The 14,945-nt window shown below is 45.6% G+C and overlaps 2 protein-coding genes across 2 annotated transcripts; both read right to left on the bottom strand.

Annotated features, from left to right (window-relative positions):
- Nucleotides 1-5,999: 5,999 nt before the first annotated feature.
- On the bottom strand, nucleotides 6,000-7,092 carry LOC119312285 (protein RADIALIS-like 3). Its single transcript, XM_037588010.1, has 2 exons — nucleotides 6,739-7,092; nucleotides 6,000-6,487 (listed from the first exon to the last, which is right to left on the bottom strand). Exon 1 carries the CDS (start codon nucleotides 7,003-7,005, stop codon nucleotides 6,742-6,744), a length of 264 nt encoding a protein of 87 aa, XP_037443907.1. The 5' UTR covers nucleotides 7,006-7,092; the 3' UTR covers nucleotides 6,000-6,487; nucleotides 6,739-6,741.
- A 2,949-nt stretch (nucleotides 7,093-10,041) lies between these two features.
- LOC119349613 (pre-rRNA 2'-O-ribose RNA methyltransferase-like) lies at nucleotides 10,042-14,907 on the bottom strand. Its single transcript, XM_037617670.1, has 11 exons — nucleotides 14,336-14,907; nucleotides 14,146-14,193; nucleotides 13,902-14,057; nucleotides 13,761-13,810; nucleotides 12,899-13,061; nucleotides 12,740-12,801; nucleotides 12,417-12,603; nucleotides 12,237-12,326; nucleotides 11,845-11,978; nucleotides 11,487-11,619; nucleotides 10,042-11,364 (listed from the first exon to the last, which is right to left on the bottom strand). Exons 1-11 carry the CDS (start codon nucleotides 14,807-14,809, stop codon nucleotides 10,300-10,302), a joined length of 2,562 nt encoding a protein of 853 aa, XP_037473567.1. The 5' UTR covers nucleotides 14,810-14,907; the 3' UTR covers nucleotides 10,042-10,299.
- Nucleotides 14,908-14,945: the final 38 nt, after the last annotated feature.

Below are 14,945 nucleotides of genomic sequence, written 5' to 3'. Positions count from 1 at the left end.
ACGTGCAGCCCGCTGACGACGACCAGGAGTAGTTTAGGAGGATCCCAGGCAGGAGGCCTGCGCCTCTTTCGATCTGTATCCCAGTTTGTGCTAGCCATCTTATGGCAACTTGTTAACTTATGTCTGTACTCAGATATTGTCGCTTCCGTTGACTCGTCTATGATCGAGCACTTGTATTCGAGCCCTCGAGGCCTCTGGCTTGTATTATGATGCTTGTATGACTTATTTATGTTTTAGAGTTGTGTTGTGATATCTTCCCGTGAGTCCTTGATCTTGATCATACACATTTGCGTGCATGATTAGTGTATGATTGAATCGGGGATGTCACAAGACCGAAAGACCAAGGGGGTCTTGGGATTGAGAATCTTGAAGTCAAGAACAGATGTCTTCTCAGCAAGTGGTTGTGGAAGTTATCTAGTGGAACTGACGCCACTTGGGCTCAAATCCTTCGTAATAAGTATCTTCAAACCAAAACTTTGTCTCAGGTCACAGTAAGACCCACTGATTCACCCTTTTGGAAAGGGCTTATGAAAGTAAAGCTTTCCTTGTTTAAGAGGACAAAGTTTATTGTTGGTGACGGAGTCAGTACGAGATTCTGGGAGGATACTTGGCTCGGAGAGGCACCCCTAGCCATCCAATACCCGTTGTTGTATCGTATTGTTCAACAACGTGAGGTTTTTGTTGCAACGGTGTTTCAATCAATCCCCCTTAATATCCAGTTCAGACGGCCGTTAGTGGGCAATCGTTGGGAAGAGTGGCTATATCTAGTAAGGAGACTGATGGATGTTCAACTTTCCCAACAACCCGATAGATTACGCTGGAAACTCACTAGGTCGGGAGAATTTACAGTTAAATCAATGTATGTTGATGTGATCAATTCAAGCTCGGATCCTAGTTCCAAACATGTGTGGGCTGTCAAAGTTCCTTTGAAAATTAAAGTGTTTATGTGGTTTCTACACAAACAAGTTATTTTAACCAAGGACAACTTGACAAAGCGTAATTGGACAGGACCTACTAGGTGTAGTTTCTGTGATCGGGATGAAATAATTAAACATCTTTTTCTTGAACGTTATTTAGAACGTGGCTTAATAGGGTAGAGCCCGGGTTAGCGCGACATATTCATGTAGGAGTCTGCGCCTTGGTGTGGGCGCTCTAGAATTGCAGGAATGACTTGGTTTTTAACAGGACAACAAACATTCATTTTTTGCATGTTATCTTCAGAGCTACGGCGCTGATCCGTTCCTAGTCGCTACTCGCTCCGACGGAGGCCAGGGAGCGTTTGGTTACTGGATTTATCCGCTGGGAGACGGTAGCTCGGGATATCTTCAACCGGTTTGGATGGCAGTCATGTAATAGGATAGGCAATTAGTTTTCCTATCTCTTTTTAGCCAGCCGGTTGTGGCATCCTTCTTTTGGCTAGTTAGTGTTTCTAGCCTTCTTGGTTCTGTGTAAGCCTTTGTCTTTTTTCACTTTTGGAGACCTTGAGACCTTGTTTGGACCTTTTTTGTTTGGTTAATAAGATGGCCGTATGCATCATGCTGATGCAGAGGCCGGGGAGACCCCCCTTTTCGAAAAAAAGAAAAAAAATAGTCTTGAAAAGGTAATTGACAGAATGCAATCTTTTTTTTTTGAAACGTAGACGCTAGAAGCGTCCGGCTTTAAATTAATAAAACCACTAGGCAGTATCCACACATAGTTTAAAACATACAAACCAAATGAAGGTAAAACATCGGGCCTCACAACCCGGCATAGTCTAGGCTAAATAAGAGCAGTTTCTAGCCAACATAGCAGGAGCCAAATATGCCCAAAAGACCAACTAAACATCAAACAAGCTCAGAGCAAAAGTCTCAAACTGGCGCATCAGTTTGCCGTGCTTTCACCATAGTCATCTTGATCTGCTCCATGACCCCGTCTGACAGAATGCAATCTTGCTCCTGGCTCCTTGGTTAATACACTGGACTGTACCGGGACGGCGGGCGCAACTTGCGTTTGATTCTTGCAGCGTGTGGACTGATTCACCATCTGTTCACACCGGAGATCTCTTCATCAGAATCATATATGCATAAAAGCAATGGGAATATTGCAGGATTCCCCGTCATATTTCAGACAATCGGAGCAAAAAGCTTTTCGGTAAGATGCTAGCTATAAGCTAGCAAAATGCATACTTATTTCATATATTTCTGCAATCAGTTTTTACTGTTCCACGGTCATACATGGGTTAACTTCCAAAAAGCATGTTATCACAAGCATATCTGATATACGATTGTTACAAATTGGATATGCTATAGTAATACTACCTATTTTGGATTTATAATTAATCATGCAGATCGAAAACCGAATATTAGTTTGTTTCGAACTTGTTGCTTCTTCCGGAAATGTTCGACTGACCAAAGTGATGTCTCATGCACATAAAAGGAGAGGGGCGTCACATATTGCGCAGAATTTGTATCTTATCCACTGAAAAAAAATAGCGGACTATAGCGCCCCTAATAGCACGCTATAGCGTGTAAGAATTATCTCGCTAAATAAATAAGTGTATAATATTTCGCTAATAGTAATGCTATAGGGCTCTATGGCACGCCAATAGCGTAATTTAAGGGGCAGCGCTACTTTGTATAGCACGCTATTTTTTTCTTGATCTTATCTTGTACACAAGAACTAACTTTCTGTAGGTTTTTTCTGCTTCCTACATGTTTATTTATTTATTTATGTCAAAAACAATCATCCAAAAAATAAAAAACTTTATGTCGGTTTTTTCTGCTTCCTACAGGAGGCATTTTCTCTTGCAGATTTTGACAGTATTCTCTAAGGTAGGCCGTCCCAATACAGTTCATCTACATTAGTAAAAGCATAATTTTAGCCGATATACAATCATTACAATCTGCACTATCTTAGCCCGTTCTTCTGAACAAAAATGACAACGAGCCATGGGGCGTGTTCGAGGAAAACAAAATCAGACAGACATGTGCCCACGTGGCACAGATCTTTCTCCTTCTGTCAGCTGTGCAGTTTGATATTCGTTATTACTCCCTCCGTTCTAAAATATAATAACGTTTTTTACACTACACTAGCATCGGAGTCCGGGAATTCGGAGATCCTTGGTTTCACCACAGTGTGTTGTCTCCTTCAAGTGAAAAGGAAGATAAAACGAGGGAGGCATCTCATATTGTGCAGAATCACACTATCTTGTATAGGACTAGCTTTCTATCTGCACGTATGGTTTTTGATTCTTGGAAATTCACTAATTCATCTGATGTTGAGGCCAGTACAAACATCATGTATCTATCGCAGTATACCAAGCAAAGTGGGAATGCTTTTGAGGCTATCATTAGTCGGTATATGGTATCTTGTTTGCCAGTTGCTTGAATGACTGATCCCTATCTATGGATGCCTTACATTACAAGTAGCCTTGGATCGGACTGGATTCCATCACTGCATCATCATCGGCTGGCTGGCTAGATTCTAAAATCTTGGAGCCCAAAAACTCTGGGATCCTGATTCGCTACCCCGGCTAAGTGGTAGGCGACGGGAATCGGAATCCAGGCTAGGGTCGCTATGCCGGGGATTCAAAGCTTCCCTCCTTTCTTTCTTTTCACCTGAAAAGGAAGCGTCGAGCCCCAAAGGCTTCCTCCTCTTCACAGGGTATGTGCACGGCACACATCACCCCTGAATTCCACCCCGCTTGGTTCATTCTAAAATGATATTATTTGCTGCATACATATTGCTACTACAAATATGGCCATAGCTCTATGTATGTGACCTCGCTTTTCGGTCTCTGTTTTTGAGGTGGCAAGTCAAAATATATGTTTACCATGATTATGATATTGTCAGGCCTTCACCACGATCACAAATTATTGTCGGCAAATCGTACTATACAAAATAACTTACAAAACTTTTCTGACCGAGTGAAACAGCTCTCGCATAGCAACAACGTAGTATAACAAAAACAACTAGCCATCTTTTTTATTTGAATTTTCAAGGGCGGTGGGGGAGAGACTCCCCCCACCTGAATCTTTCATTTTAAGGGGTCAAAATGCCCAAGTGTCACTTTTTACAGAGAGAAAGAGAGTGCGGGGGCGGCTCCGGGGGGGAGGCAAGACCAAACTTGCAAAAACTACAACGGCACCACCAAAGCACGAAGCCACAAGTCGACATGACTTTGGCAGCCGTCCTTGAACCTAGACATCTAGAGCACCGCATCGTCACAGCAACACCTCATGGTAGAGGTGAGGGGGGTCGTAGCGTCTCGGAAAATAACGGCATTTCATCACTTTCAGAGGTGCAAACAACGAAGAAGGAAGGTGTCGGGCGAGGCGCCGCCGATTGCCGACGACAAGTCGAAGAGGTGGAGAGTGGTGACTGCGGCGCCGCTCGTAGCAAGCCCAAGGCACCGCCAAAACATAACAGTAAACTCACACCCGAAAATGAGGTGGTCGGTCGTCTCAAGCGTCGCCGAGCAGCACGGACAGCCAGCTTCCAGAGCAGTGATGATCGTCTTCTTTCGGATCATATCGCGAGTGTGGATCCTAGCCATAGACAGGAGCCAACCAAAGAACTTCACGTGAGAGGGAGCCGGGAACTCCAGAAAAACTTGGTGTTAGCCGTCATCTCCCCACCTAGACGATAGAGGGCGTACCCCGAGCTAGAGGAGAATGCTCAGTGGGGGTGGAGTAGAGGGTGACACATCGCTTCCTCACACGCAATAGCCGGACAGCCATGCATAAGGCCGATTAGCACCTCCTTCTCCTAGAGAGAGTGACCTAAGAGAGGCGCGAGATGAGGACCTCCCCGTGCCATGCTGCCAAGAGCAGAGGCGCTCGCGGTAAGAGGGGAGTGGCTGTTGAGCTCAGCCGATAGCCAGGCTGCCCAACGCGAAGGCGGAGCAGAATGCAGCCGATGGAGCATCTTGAGTAGGAGGCAGTCAGTTTGCATGCTGAGATCCTGCACGTCGCAAAAACGCTATCTGACTTATCGGCTAAGGTGGACAGCCAAAAATTTCAGCAGCAAAGAGATCCAACGGGCGAAAAAATTCAGCAGGTGACATGCCCAGCTGCTTCACTCCTTAAACTACTCGACGGGGTGTTGTACTGAGTGTCCTGGGCGAGTATAGTATTTGTTGGGGTAAGTCCATTCACAATTTCACATGGAGGTGTCTTCGTAGCCCAACACAGTCATAAGTCCAACACATGTGAACCATTGATCTGATTTGCATCTAATGATTGTGAGTGCTTCATTGTGAGAGTGAGAGAGCACACAACGAGATGAACTTAACCTGTGAGAAGAGAGGAAGAAAAAGAAGTTGAGATTTTGTCCAGATCTGCAGCACCTGACTGGACAGTGTTTACGCTGGTGATTGGAGGCTCAAACGTGCTTGGATTGGCACCAAACCTAGTGGGTTTATTCCTTATTTTGAGTACTTATATCTGGTTAGCTGGTTTGAGGATTGGGTCAGTGCAACATCAGATTTGAGAGTGGTTTTGTTAGTTCAGACCGCTGCAGTTTCAGAACAGAGTAGTTTTGGACAAACAGACTGGGTAGGCAAAAGGTGTCTGATTAAGCTGAAATTTTGAGGGGATCTTGGTAAATCATGTGTCTTCTTGTATGCCAAATTTGGTGGTATTTGGTTCAGCAATTTGAGAGTAGTTTGCAAAATACTGAAGGGGGCAGAAGCTGCGTAAACTCTGCTTTGCTAAAATCTCAAGTCTTGTGGTTGTTGTTGTTCTTGCTGGTTGGCAACATGGAGAGTGTGTTGTAAATCTCTCTAGAGGTTCTAAAGAATACTTGTATTCATCATTGTCATAGTGATGTTGTGTGGACCGGCTAGCCGTGGTTTTTTACTCCCTTAGATGAAGAGGTTTTTCCACATTAAATCATTTTCACATGTGTATGTTTGTTTGTGTTATTCCACTGCTTACTTGTCGGTTGAAATTGTCCTCAAAGTTCACTACAAGAAAAGGAGGCCGTGTAGTGCGCATATTTGCCATGTCGGTGAATTTGTGCATCACATCTTTATTATTCAGCCCCAACAGTATTGAGCCTCTCCTGGCCAGTATATATACATGTACAAGACTTTGAGGGCAAGAAGCCTCCCAAAGATAAGTTAGGAGATGAATTACAAATCCTATTCTACCAAACATAGAGATATGTCAATATACTCTAACAGACAACTTCCAGTTCATGAATGTAGACGAGAATCTACAACAACATAGAGACAGACTTAACCTAACAATACTTTGTACACACAATCGACAATACTCCTTTTCCTCCTGTTATTCTAACCAATGTGTTGGATTGCTTGCTTCATAAGAGATCTACTCCCTCCGTTCCGAATTACTTGTCTTGGATTTGTCTAGATACAGATGTATTTAGACTCATTTTAGTGCTAAATACATCCGTATCTAGACAAATCTAAGACAAGTAATTCGGAACGGAGGGAGTAGTTTGTACAACTTCGTTCACTGTCCACTGGAGTTTACACTGCTTCATCCTGAAAACATGAGAAAGCACTTGCACTGTAAGCTTATCTGAACTCTCAAGTTTGAAAAGAAATACAGGTACTCAAATAGTGTGGAGGATTGTTCTTTGTTTCTTTTGCTTTGTTCTATGTAGGCACGAGGTTGGGTGAATGTGTGTGTAAATAGTGTGGAACTGCACAAAATCCAGCAAAAATCTATGAATGAAAAGGCCTTGTTATATTAGGAGTAGACCATCCTATCTGTGCTTGAGGAATATACATACCTTTCAAGTCCAGAAGCCCTGGGTCTTGTACTTGGGGAAGGGGATGCGGCCATACTCGATGTTGCTGATGTCGTCGACGAGGACCTGGAAGTGGCGTCGCACCTCCTCGGCGGACTTGGTGCCCCCCATGGCGCTGGCCACCTCCCAGAGGTTGGGGGCGCCCTCGCCGTAGTAGGCCAGTGCCTCCTCGAACATCTTGTTCTCCTTCTTGCTCCACTCCGAGCCGGAGCTCGGCGAGGTGCTCCGCGACGACGACCCGGAAGACATCCTTTGGAGGAGGTGAAGCTTCCCTGGTGAGATTCTACTTGACCTAGTGCTAGCTTCTTGTATCTGATATTCTGATGTCTTGAGAGAGCTCTGGTGGTTCTGTTTGGTGTCTCTTGCTGCGGGGCTGCTATTTATAGGCCCTGTGGGTTAAAAGGTGGCTGAGGAGAGGACAGCATATATATTGTGGGATCAGGGCAGGCATTCCCAACGTTGTCTGGAGTTGTATCCAGCATTATACACATCATCTAGTCTAGATATTATAGCTGCTGTAGAAAACAACGTCTGGAGTTGTATATATCCCACATTATTATACACATCATCTAGCCTAGATATTTTATATATGTACATAGAAATCAACTATCGCATTCGTCGGGTCTGAATCCGAATATGTATGTTGTTCGGTCTGATGCAACCTGATGATGCAAAGTGTTCATGAAAAACACAATGATTACTATATTTTTTGCTATGTAGTTCGTTGCTCGGATGTGAAACAAACTTTTTTTTGTGTGTGGGTGCATATTATACTAGCTAGCTTGCATGCATTTGACAACAGTTCATCACTACTTAGCTCAGTTACTACACCAGCTAGCTAGCTGTAGCCTGTAGCTGGCCTTGCTCCAGGTAGAAACCTGTGAAGCATTTAGAGCTTTACACGTCCTGCCTGCCTCTCTTCACAGCTCAAGTATGAGCGGCGGGTCACATTGATCACATGCCTAGCTCTCACCAAGGTTGCAGTGCTAAACGTTTAACTTGGAAGTGCACCATGGCATGGGGAATTAATGATAGCAACTTTAATTAGCTACGGTAGCAAGAGTAATATGGATCGATGAATCGATTGGTGCGTGCTCTGCTCTGCTCTGCTCACATCATCAACGGAAGCATCCATCTCTGGATGCATGGCGATGTGTCAGCCTGAGCCGTGCATGATCCTGGCATAGCTGGATAGGCAGAGAGCTCCTCGTAAGGCGTGCGCGCCGGCCAATGGGCTGCAAGCCGCCCACAGGAGAACAGAGCTGCACACAGGTGCGCATATACACCCAAAATCTCTGGTCTCGATGGTCATCTCCATAAGTTTTCTGAACCCCATCTGATCCGATGCTGCCAAGCATGTCATCCTGTAAGAAAATCTTCTAAGTATTTTTTGCATTGTTCAGAAAGGCGTCTTGGAATTCAGAGATAGTGTTTTGCTTGGCCATGCATTGGTTTAGGGAGCACCATGCATGATTGATTCATCCATTTGAGTGAGAGATAAAAAGGCGGCAGGGATGTGGGCTAAGAGCCTCCATTCTTTACATGTCGCGCGAATGATCACCGCCACCCGGTCGACAAACAGATTCCAAAGAGGGAGAGGAACACCCTCCGAACGTGGCCGGGGACCGAAGGAATGTATATATCTTTCCATCTCCAATGGTCTTGGAAAGGGAATTGACACAAGTCCTGGGAGGCTGGCTCCTTGCTTGCTGCTTGCTCAAGGAGTCCTCGGAGGCTGGGGTTTGCATCAGATGCACTGGACTGTGGAAGGGGCGGCGGGCGCAACTTGCGTCGGGTTTGATTCTTGCTGGTGTGTGGACTAGTCCAGCATCGTCCACCGGAGATCTCTTCATCGGAATCATATCTGTGTAAAAGCCGCAGGAAAGATGCAGGATTCCCTGTCACATTTCGAACAATCGGAGCAAAAAAGCCGTTCAGGAAGATGCTAGCTAAGTGCATTCTTGTTTCAATGTATTTCGCAGCCATTTTTTTCTGTAGGTTTGTTCTGCCTCCTGCAGGAATGGGTTAACTTAGGTATTCTCTAAGAGGGGTCATCACAATACAGTTCATGTATGTTACTGAAACATAACTCTACCCGACATATAATCGTTACAATTTAGCCGCTTTCTTCTTTACGAAAAGGATGCATTCAAGGAGAAATAGGCGGCATAGATCTTTCTCGCTTTGTCTGCGTTTTGATCTTGGACGTCTCTAGTTGCACGGATCGCGAAGATTGTTATAAACTTGTTGCCATATCATAACTTAGCGCCAGGCTCCAGAAAATCCTCAACAGGAGGTCCTTAGTTTGACTACAGAGTGGTGTCTCCTTCAAGTGAAAAGGGAGGTAGACAAGAGAGGGGGCATCTCATGTTGTGCAGAATAAGTTATCTTGCACAGGAAAAGCTTTGCTTTCTATCTGCACGTATGCTTCTGATCGATTCTCTGGCGGAAAAAAACATCCGTTCATCTGATGTTGAGGTTTGATAACTACTCCTAGATCCTTGACTAGTACTCCAAACATCTTGACAAAAGAAAAGGAGTATATAAGCTAAGGTAAGAGGCAGAGCAAGGTGGGAGTGCTTTTAGGCTCTGCGTGAGCCATCATTAGTCGGTAGGTATCGTTGCCAAAATGCTTGCATCGGACTGGATTCTGCCCTGCCCTACCATGTGGCCGTCACTACATCATCCGCTGGTTCATAGGATAGGAAAATCATAGGAATAGGAATAGGAAAGAAGATGCTCTTTGATTCATATCATAGGATTTTTTTTCATTGAGTTTAGGCTAATGTTTATTTTCCTATGAAATGTGGAGGATAGGAAGAATTCCTCTACAGGAATAGGATTCTATTCCTACAAACCAAAGGGCTCTAAAGGAAATTTTCCTATAGAAATCCTATCCTATAAAATTCCTACAAAATTCCTCTAAACCAAAGGAGGCCTTAAAATCTTGGATCCGGATTCGCAACCCCGGCCAAGTGGTAGGGGACGGGAATCGGAATCCAGGCCAGGGTCGCTATGCCGGGGATTCAAAGCTTCCCTCCTTTTTCTTCTTTCTTTCTTTTCACCCGGAAAGGAAACGGCGACCCCCCAAAGGCTTTCTCCTCTTCACAGGGTAGAGGGTACGTACGTGCGCACGGCACACGCCACCACCTCTTTCATTCCGAGTTAACTGAGACAATTGCATTCTTGCTACGAATATGTAGCCCCATGTGTCCTAGCTTCATTTTTGGTCTCTGTTTTCTACTAGGCCACAAAGCTAGCAAGTTTAAGCTAAGTTCGACATGATTATGATACTGCCAGGGTTTCACCACGATAACAAATTATTGTCCACAAATCGTCCGATACAAGCGTAACTTACAAAACTTTTCTCACACACTGAAACAGCTCTCATAGCATCAACGTATTACAGCTCCAAAAAAAAAAACAGCTTAGCTACCAGGGCAGGCAAAAATTTCGGCAGCAGAGAGCGAGCCATCCAACAGGCGAAAACTTTCAGCAGGCGACACGCCGAGCTGCTCATCCATACGCCTCCTGTCAAACTACTCAACGCGGCCCTCCTTTGCCGCCGCCGGCCTTCCTCCCACCGCCACCAGCCTTCCCGCCCTTCTTCTGCCCGCCGCCGCCTTTGCCGCCGGCGCCCTTCTTCCCCTTGCCGCCCCCTTTGCCACCCTTCCCGCCCTTCTTGCCCGACCCGGCGCTCCGCTTGTCCTTCTTCATCCGGGGGTCCACCAGCACCTTGCCCTTGCCGGTCCGGACCTGCACGCCCTTCTTGGCCACCACGTACTCCTTCTTGGGCCGCTGCGTCGACACCGCCTTGCGGTAGATCTTGTCGATCATCTTGGCCTTGGACTGCTCGTTGATGTCGCTCTGGTCCGCCACGATGTCCGCCTTCTGCCGCGCCTTCTCCAGCTTCTTGGCCGCCACGCGCTTCTTGCGCGCCTTGGCCTCCGCCACCTTCTTCGAAGGCCGTGCGTCGATCTCCCTGAACTGGGCCTTCATGGCCGCCACCTCCTCCTTCGTTATCGGCTTCATGGGCACGGTGTGCCTCTTCTCGTCCTCGGCAAACCACTTGGGCAGGCCCACGTCGTCAAACATGTACTTGTTGTATGCGTCATCCAGGATCTGCTCCCTCTGCTTCTTCCTCAGCATCTTGTGCGCGTACGCCAGCACTTCGGCCTTGGTGTCGTCATCCATGTCCTCGTCTAGATCGTCGTCTGACTCGTCCGAGGATGAGGACGAGTCATCTGCAGCTCGGACTGGCTCTGCTGCCACCATCTCAATATCATCTTGCTGCAGGCGCTGAGCTTTAGTCGGTTTCTCCTTCTTTCCTGCGTCCAGCTGTGCTTTAGCCGGGGTTTCCTTCTTTCCTGAATCCACCTTCTTTTTCAAATTCTTACGCGGGTTCTCTCTTTCATCCTCACTGTCACTCTTCTCAGCTAGGTCAGCTCCTAATTCTGCAAACAGATCCTGACCGAACCACTGCTTTGTAGTCTGTTCTTTTGTTGGCTTCGCTGAATCAAAAGACAATAAAAGGGGGTTGGCCTCTTGATCTTCCTCTTCCTCGGAACCTTGGTCCATGTCAACATCGCTGCCATCATCTTCACCCCCCTATATCAAGTTGTAACATAATAGCATATATTGTCATCAAGTTGAGTCCATTGGCCATTCTATAAAAACAATGGGTTTCAAAGGCGAGGACAAAATTCATGTGGATTAATGTCAGTTATTACCTCTAACAGATCTGTATCAGCATCAGTATTGATTCTCTTGGCACGTTTGCGTTCTTGTTTTACTTCTCCACCTTTCTTTGTCACAAAACGTTCGTAAGCTTCATCAAGCATCTCCTCAAGTTGAGCATCATACCTGAGTAAAAAGACGTTGTGTTATGTGTCTCTGGAATTTTCATAGTAAATTTTGCAAGTGATGAATTTATATGACCAAACTATAATATTACTCCCGCTGATTCATATTACTTGTCGCTCAAACAGATGTATCTAGCATTGGAATACATCTAAATCATCCGACTGAGCTACAAGTAATATGGATCGGAGGGAGTATTATTTTTGGTGTGGGTGTCTGAAAAATTACCTCTGCTGTTCTTCATCAGAATCCATTTCCTCATCAGAGTCTTCATGAGTTTGAGTCGCTTCATTCTCACTGTCTCCAGAGCCATCTTCCGCATTATACTCTGCTGACTCAACAGCCTGAAGATCTTTTCCACCCTATAGAGAAGTATATATCACTGAGTTCGCAAGCACAGACAACGTGAACACGTAAAAGCTAAAATAAGACATTAAGCTGGGACAGTAACTTGAGAGAAATTACAACAGAACCAAAATCACTTTTCCACATGTGCTCGCCGAATGATAATAAGGCCTAGATGACTTAGAAGAAAAACTCTTCTGAGGGAAAGAATGATGAACTTTCTGTGGTGTACAAGGCAAAGTAAGACAGATAGGAATACATAAACAGCAGGATACCTTGATAGCCTTAATAGAGAACAAGTCAGGATCACCATATCCCTCTTCTGTAGCATCAATTTGCATTCCTGTTGCCTTGCGTGCTTTATCCTGGAATAAAGAGACTGATATATCAGCACACAATTCAAATCAATGCCACGTGCAGCAAACAAGGCTTTTCATATTTCATAATGTAAATACCTTTGCACGACGTCTTGATTGACGCTTCTTATCTCTTCTTTTTTTCCTATCAATGAAACTTGTCAGGTCTTCCATTTCCTGTAGAAGTTGGTCATCATCGTTGACCTTGGTCTCCACCACAGTACCATCAGCCTTAGGTGTCACTTGGGAAGATGACGACAATGCTTTCCTTATGCGCATGCGCCACCTAACATAATATATATTAGTTTCATGAGATTGAAAGGCACCTCTCCACATGACACACTGATAGTAATAGACATGCTTGGATAATCATAATCTAGAAATAAACTTGATGAGAAAATAGAATAGGAAAAGATACTTACTTCAAGATATGCTTGAAGCTGTTTTTATCCAGCACACGTAAATCGTCACAAAGATTTCTTATCTGGCACACAACAAAACATAGAATCAGTCAGCATTATAACTAAGATTGAATACAAGTTAGGCAGCAGGAATGCAGAGCAAAGGCATTACTCCATTACCTCATCTGTAGTAAACTCATGATTCTTGATAGGCACAGATGCTTCATCATCAAATGAAATTTCTGTAACAGAACCAAGAAATTCCAGTGGTGTCTGAGCATCAGACCAAATAAAATCTGATGCCTGACCAACTTTCCTCAATACTGTGACTCCATCATCGTACCTGAATGAATCACATACAATAGAAATTAGTAATGTGGATCTCCCGCCAGAGTGGATTATATAGTTCAAAGTTTGAAAGAACAATACAAAGGACCAGATGTTCAGATAATTTCAGTTCTTTACCATTAACCACTTAATAAAGTAGCATAAAAGAGGAAAGTTATCAGGGTCAAATTTCAAATGGCTAGCTGCTTATTTGACCCTAAAAACAGAACTAGCAAAAAAAAAGGCATCAATTAGTTTCAAGAAATGACACTGTGGCTGACTGCTACCAAGATATGCAGAGAAATGTTTTCACACATGTGATGCACCACTGCATAATATGTTGTTACCCTTAGTGTGAGAAAGGGAGAAGGCATGCCAGATCTGAACATAAGTTCACTGTGCTGTTGTCTTGTTTACACTAGCAAATGCACCAATATAGCCAGTCACTGTATGAAAAGTTCCAGTCAATGTAATACATTCATGGGTATTAACCAATATATGTGGTAAAATTACAGAGCTAGCAAAGCATGATATTCTCTAAATCTTATATCATTACACCAGCCATGCTTATTTATAGTCTATGAGGCACTGAAATACAACTAAAGTATTGTAGCATGACCCTCATTCCCGATGCATTTGTTGAGTAGTAGAAAAGCAGTACTGCAAGAAAAATGAACGTGCAAACTCGTGTGCCGACATAAGAAGGCATACTTACCCTTCACGCTGTCTTTTGTCCTTTTTATTAGTACCAAGTACATCCCTAGGCTGCAGAAACCACAAAAATGTAACATTAGGGGATGCTAACACATTAAAAAGAGAAATCGATTGAGTAACTCTGACAAATGTTTCAGCATACCATCTTCTTCTCGGGTTCGACGTTGAACAGGTGCTTTATGTCAAGAAGTTCTGGAGCAATCTTTGCTGGCGCTTTATATTTGAGACAGATAATGTAAATTTCGGCGGATGTGCCACGACTCGCACTAGGTTTAGTCACCTCAACCTTCTCAAACAGCTGAAATGCAAATGGGTTTGTTCCATGCGTCAACACACTACTATGAAATAAATAAAGTACTTGAAGAAAACCTGCGTTCAATACACACCTGCTTAAGACAGAACATGATAGCATTGTAATCCTGAGACCTGAAGACCTGTTGACAAGAAGAAGAAATACATCTGATTTTAATAGGTGCGCTTCACACAGGGGAACAACATCAAGAATCATTTGTAGTCCATGGCTATTTTTCATAACGGATTCAGCGGGCCAGCATTCGCGGCGGACCGCGTAGATACCTTGGTGATGAAGGCGCCCTTGGGGGCGAGGAACATGGTGGCGAGGCGGACGGCGTCGATGACGAGGGCGGACTGGGTGGTGGCCTCCTGCGCCCAGGCGCCGCCGACGTTGGGCGAGCCGTCGTGGAGGACGACGTCGAAGGAGGCGACGCCCTTGGAGTCCATGAGCTTGCGCACGGCGGAGCGGCACTTGGAGGTGGTGATGTCCTCGGTGAGGGAGTGCGCGCCGCGGATGGGGCGGATGGGCACGAGGTCGACGCCGACGACGAAGGCGCCGACGGGCGCGTGGTTGACGGCCACCTGCACCCACCCGCCGGGCGCCGCGCAGAGGTCGAGCACCGCCCGCGCCGTCGGCAGGAACCGGAACCGCGCGTCGAGCTGTAGTAGCTTGAAGGCCGCTCGGCTCCGGTACCCCTGCTCCTTGGCGAGGTGGTAGTACTTGTCCTGCCTCTGCTTCCCCTTCGCCTTCCCCATCGCCGCCGCGCGCCGCCGCCGCCGACGAGCCTGTGGAGGAGGAGGAGGAGGAAGGAGGGGATGGAGAGCCTAGCTAGGGTTTATGCCGCGTGGGTTCTGCTCGGCGGCCGCCTCGGCCCTTTTGTCGGAGCACCGA

This window comes from Triticum dicoccoides, chromosome 1B (assembly GCF_002162155.2).
Source record: "Triticum dicoccoides isolate Atlit2015 ecotype Zavitan chromosome 1B, WEW_v2.0, whole genome shotgun sequence".
In the NCBI taxonomy this organism is placed as follows: domain Eukaryota; kingdom Viridiplantae; phylum Streptophyta; class Magnoliopsida; order Poales; family Poaceae; genus Triticum; species Triticum dicoccoides.
The sequence above is the reverse complement of the archived record's forward strand: the minus strand, read 5'-3'. Positions and strand labels throughout refer to the sequence as shown.

Excerpts from the sequence above, each read along its gene's own strand:
- LOC119312285 (XM_037588010.1), bottom strand. The coding sequence starts at position 7,005 with ATGTCTTCCGGGTCGTCGTCGCGGAGCACCTCGCCGAGCTCCGGCTCG.
- LOC119349613 (XM_037617670.1), bottom strand. The coding sequence starts at position 14,809 with ATGGGGAAGGCGAAGGGGAAGCAGAGGCAGGACAAGTACTACCACCTC. Across the intron at positions 11,979-12,236 it reads TCTCTATTAAGGCTATCAAG|GGTGGAAAAGATCTTCAGGC; the intron begins GTATCCTGCTGT and ends ACTTCTCTATAG. Across the intron at positions 11,365-11,486 it reads CTGATACAGATCTGTTAGAG|GGGGGTGAAGATGATGGCAG; the intron begins GTAATAACTGAC and ends AACTTGATATAG.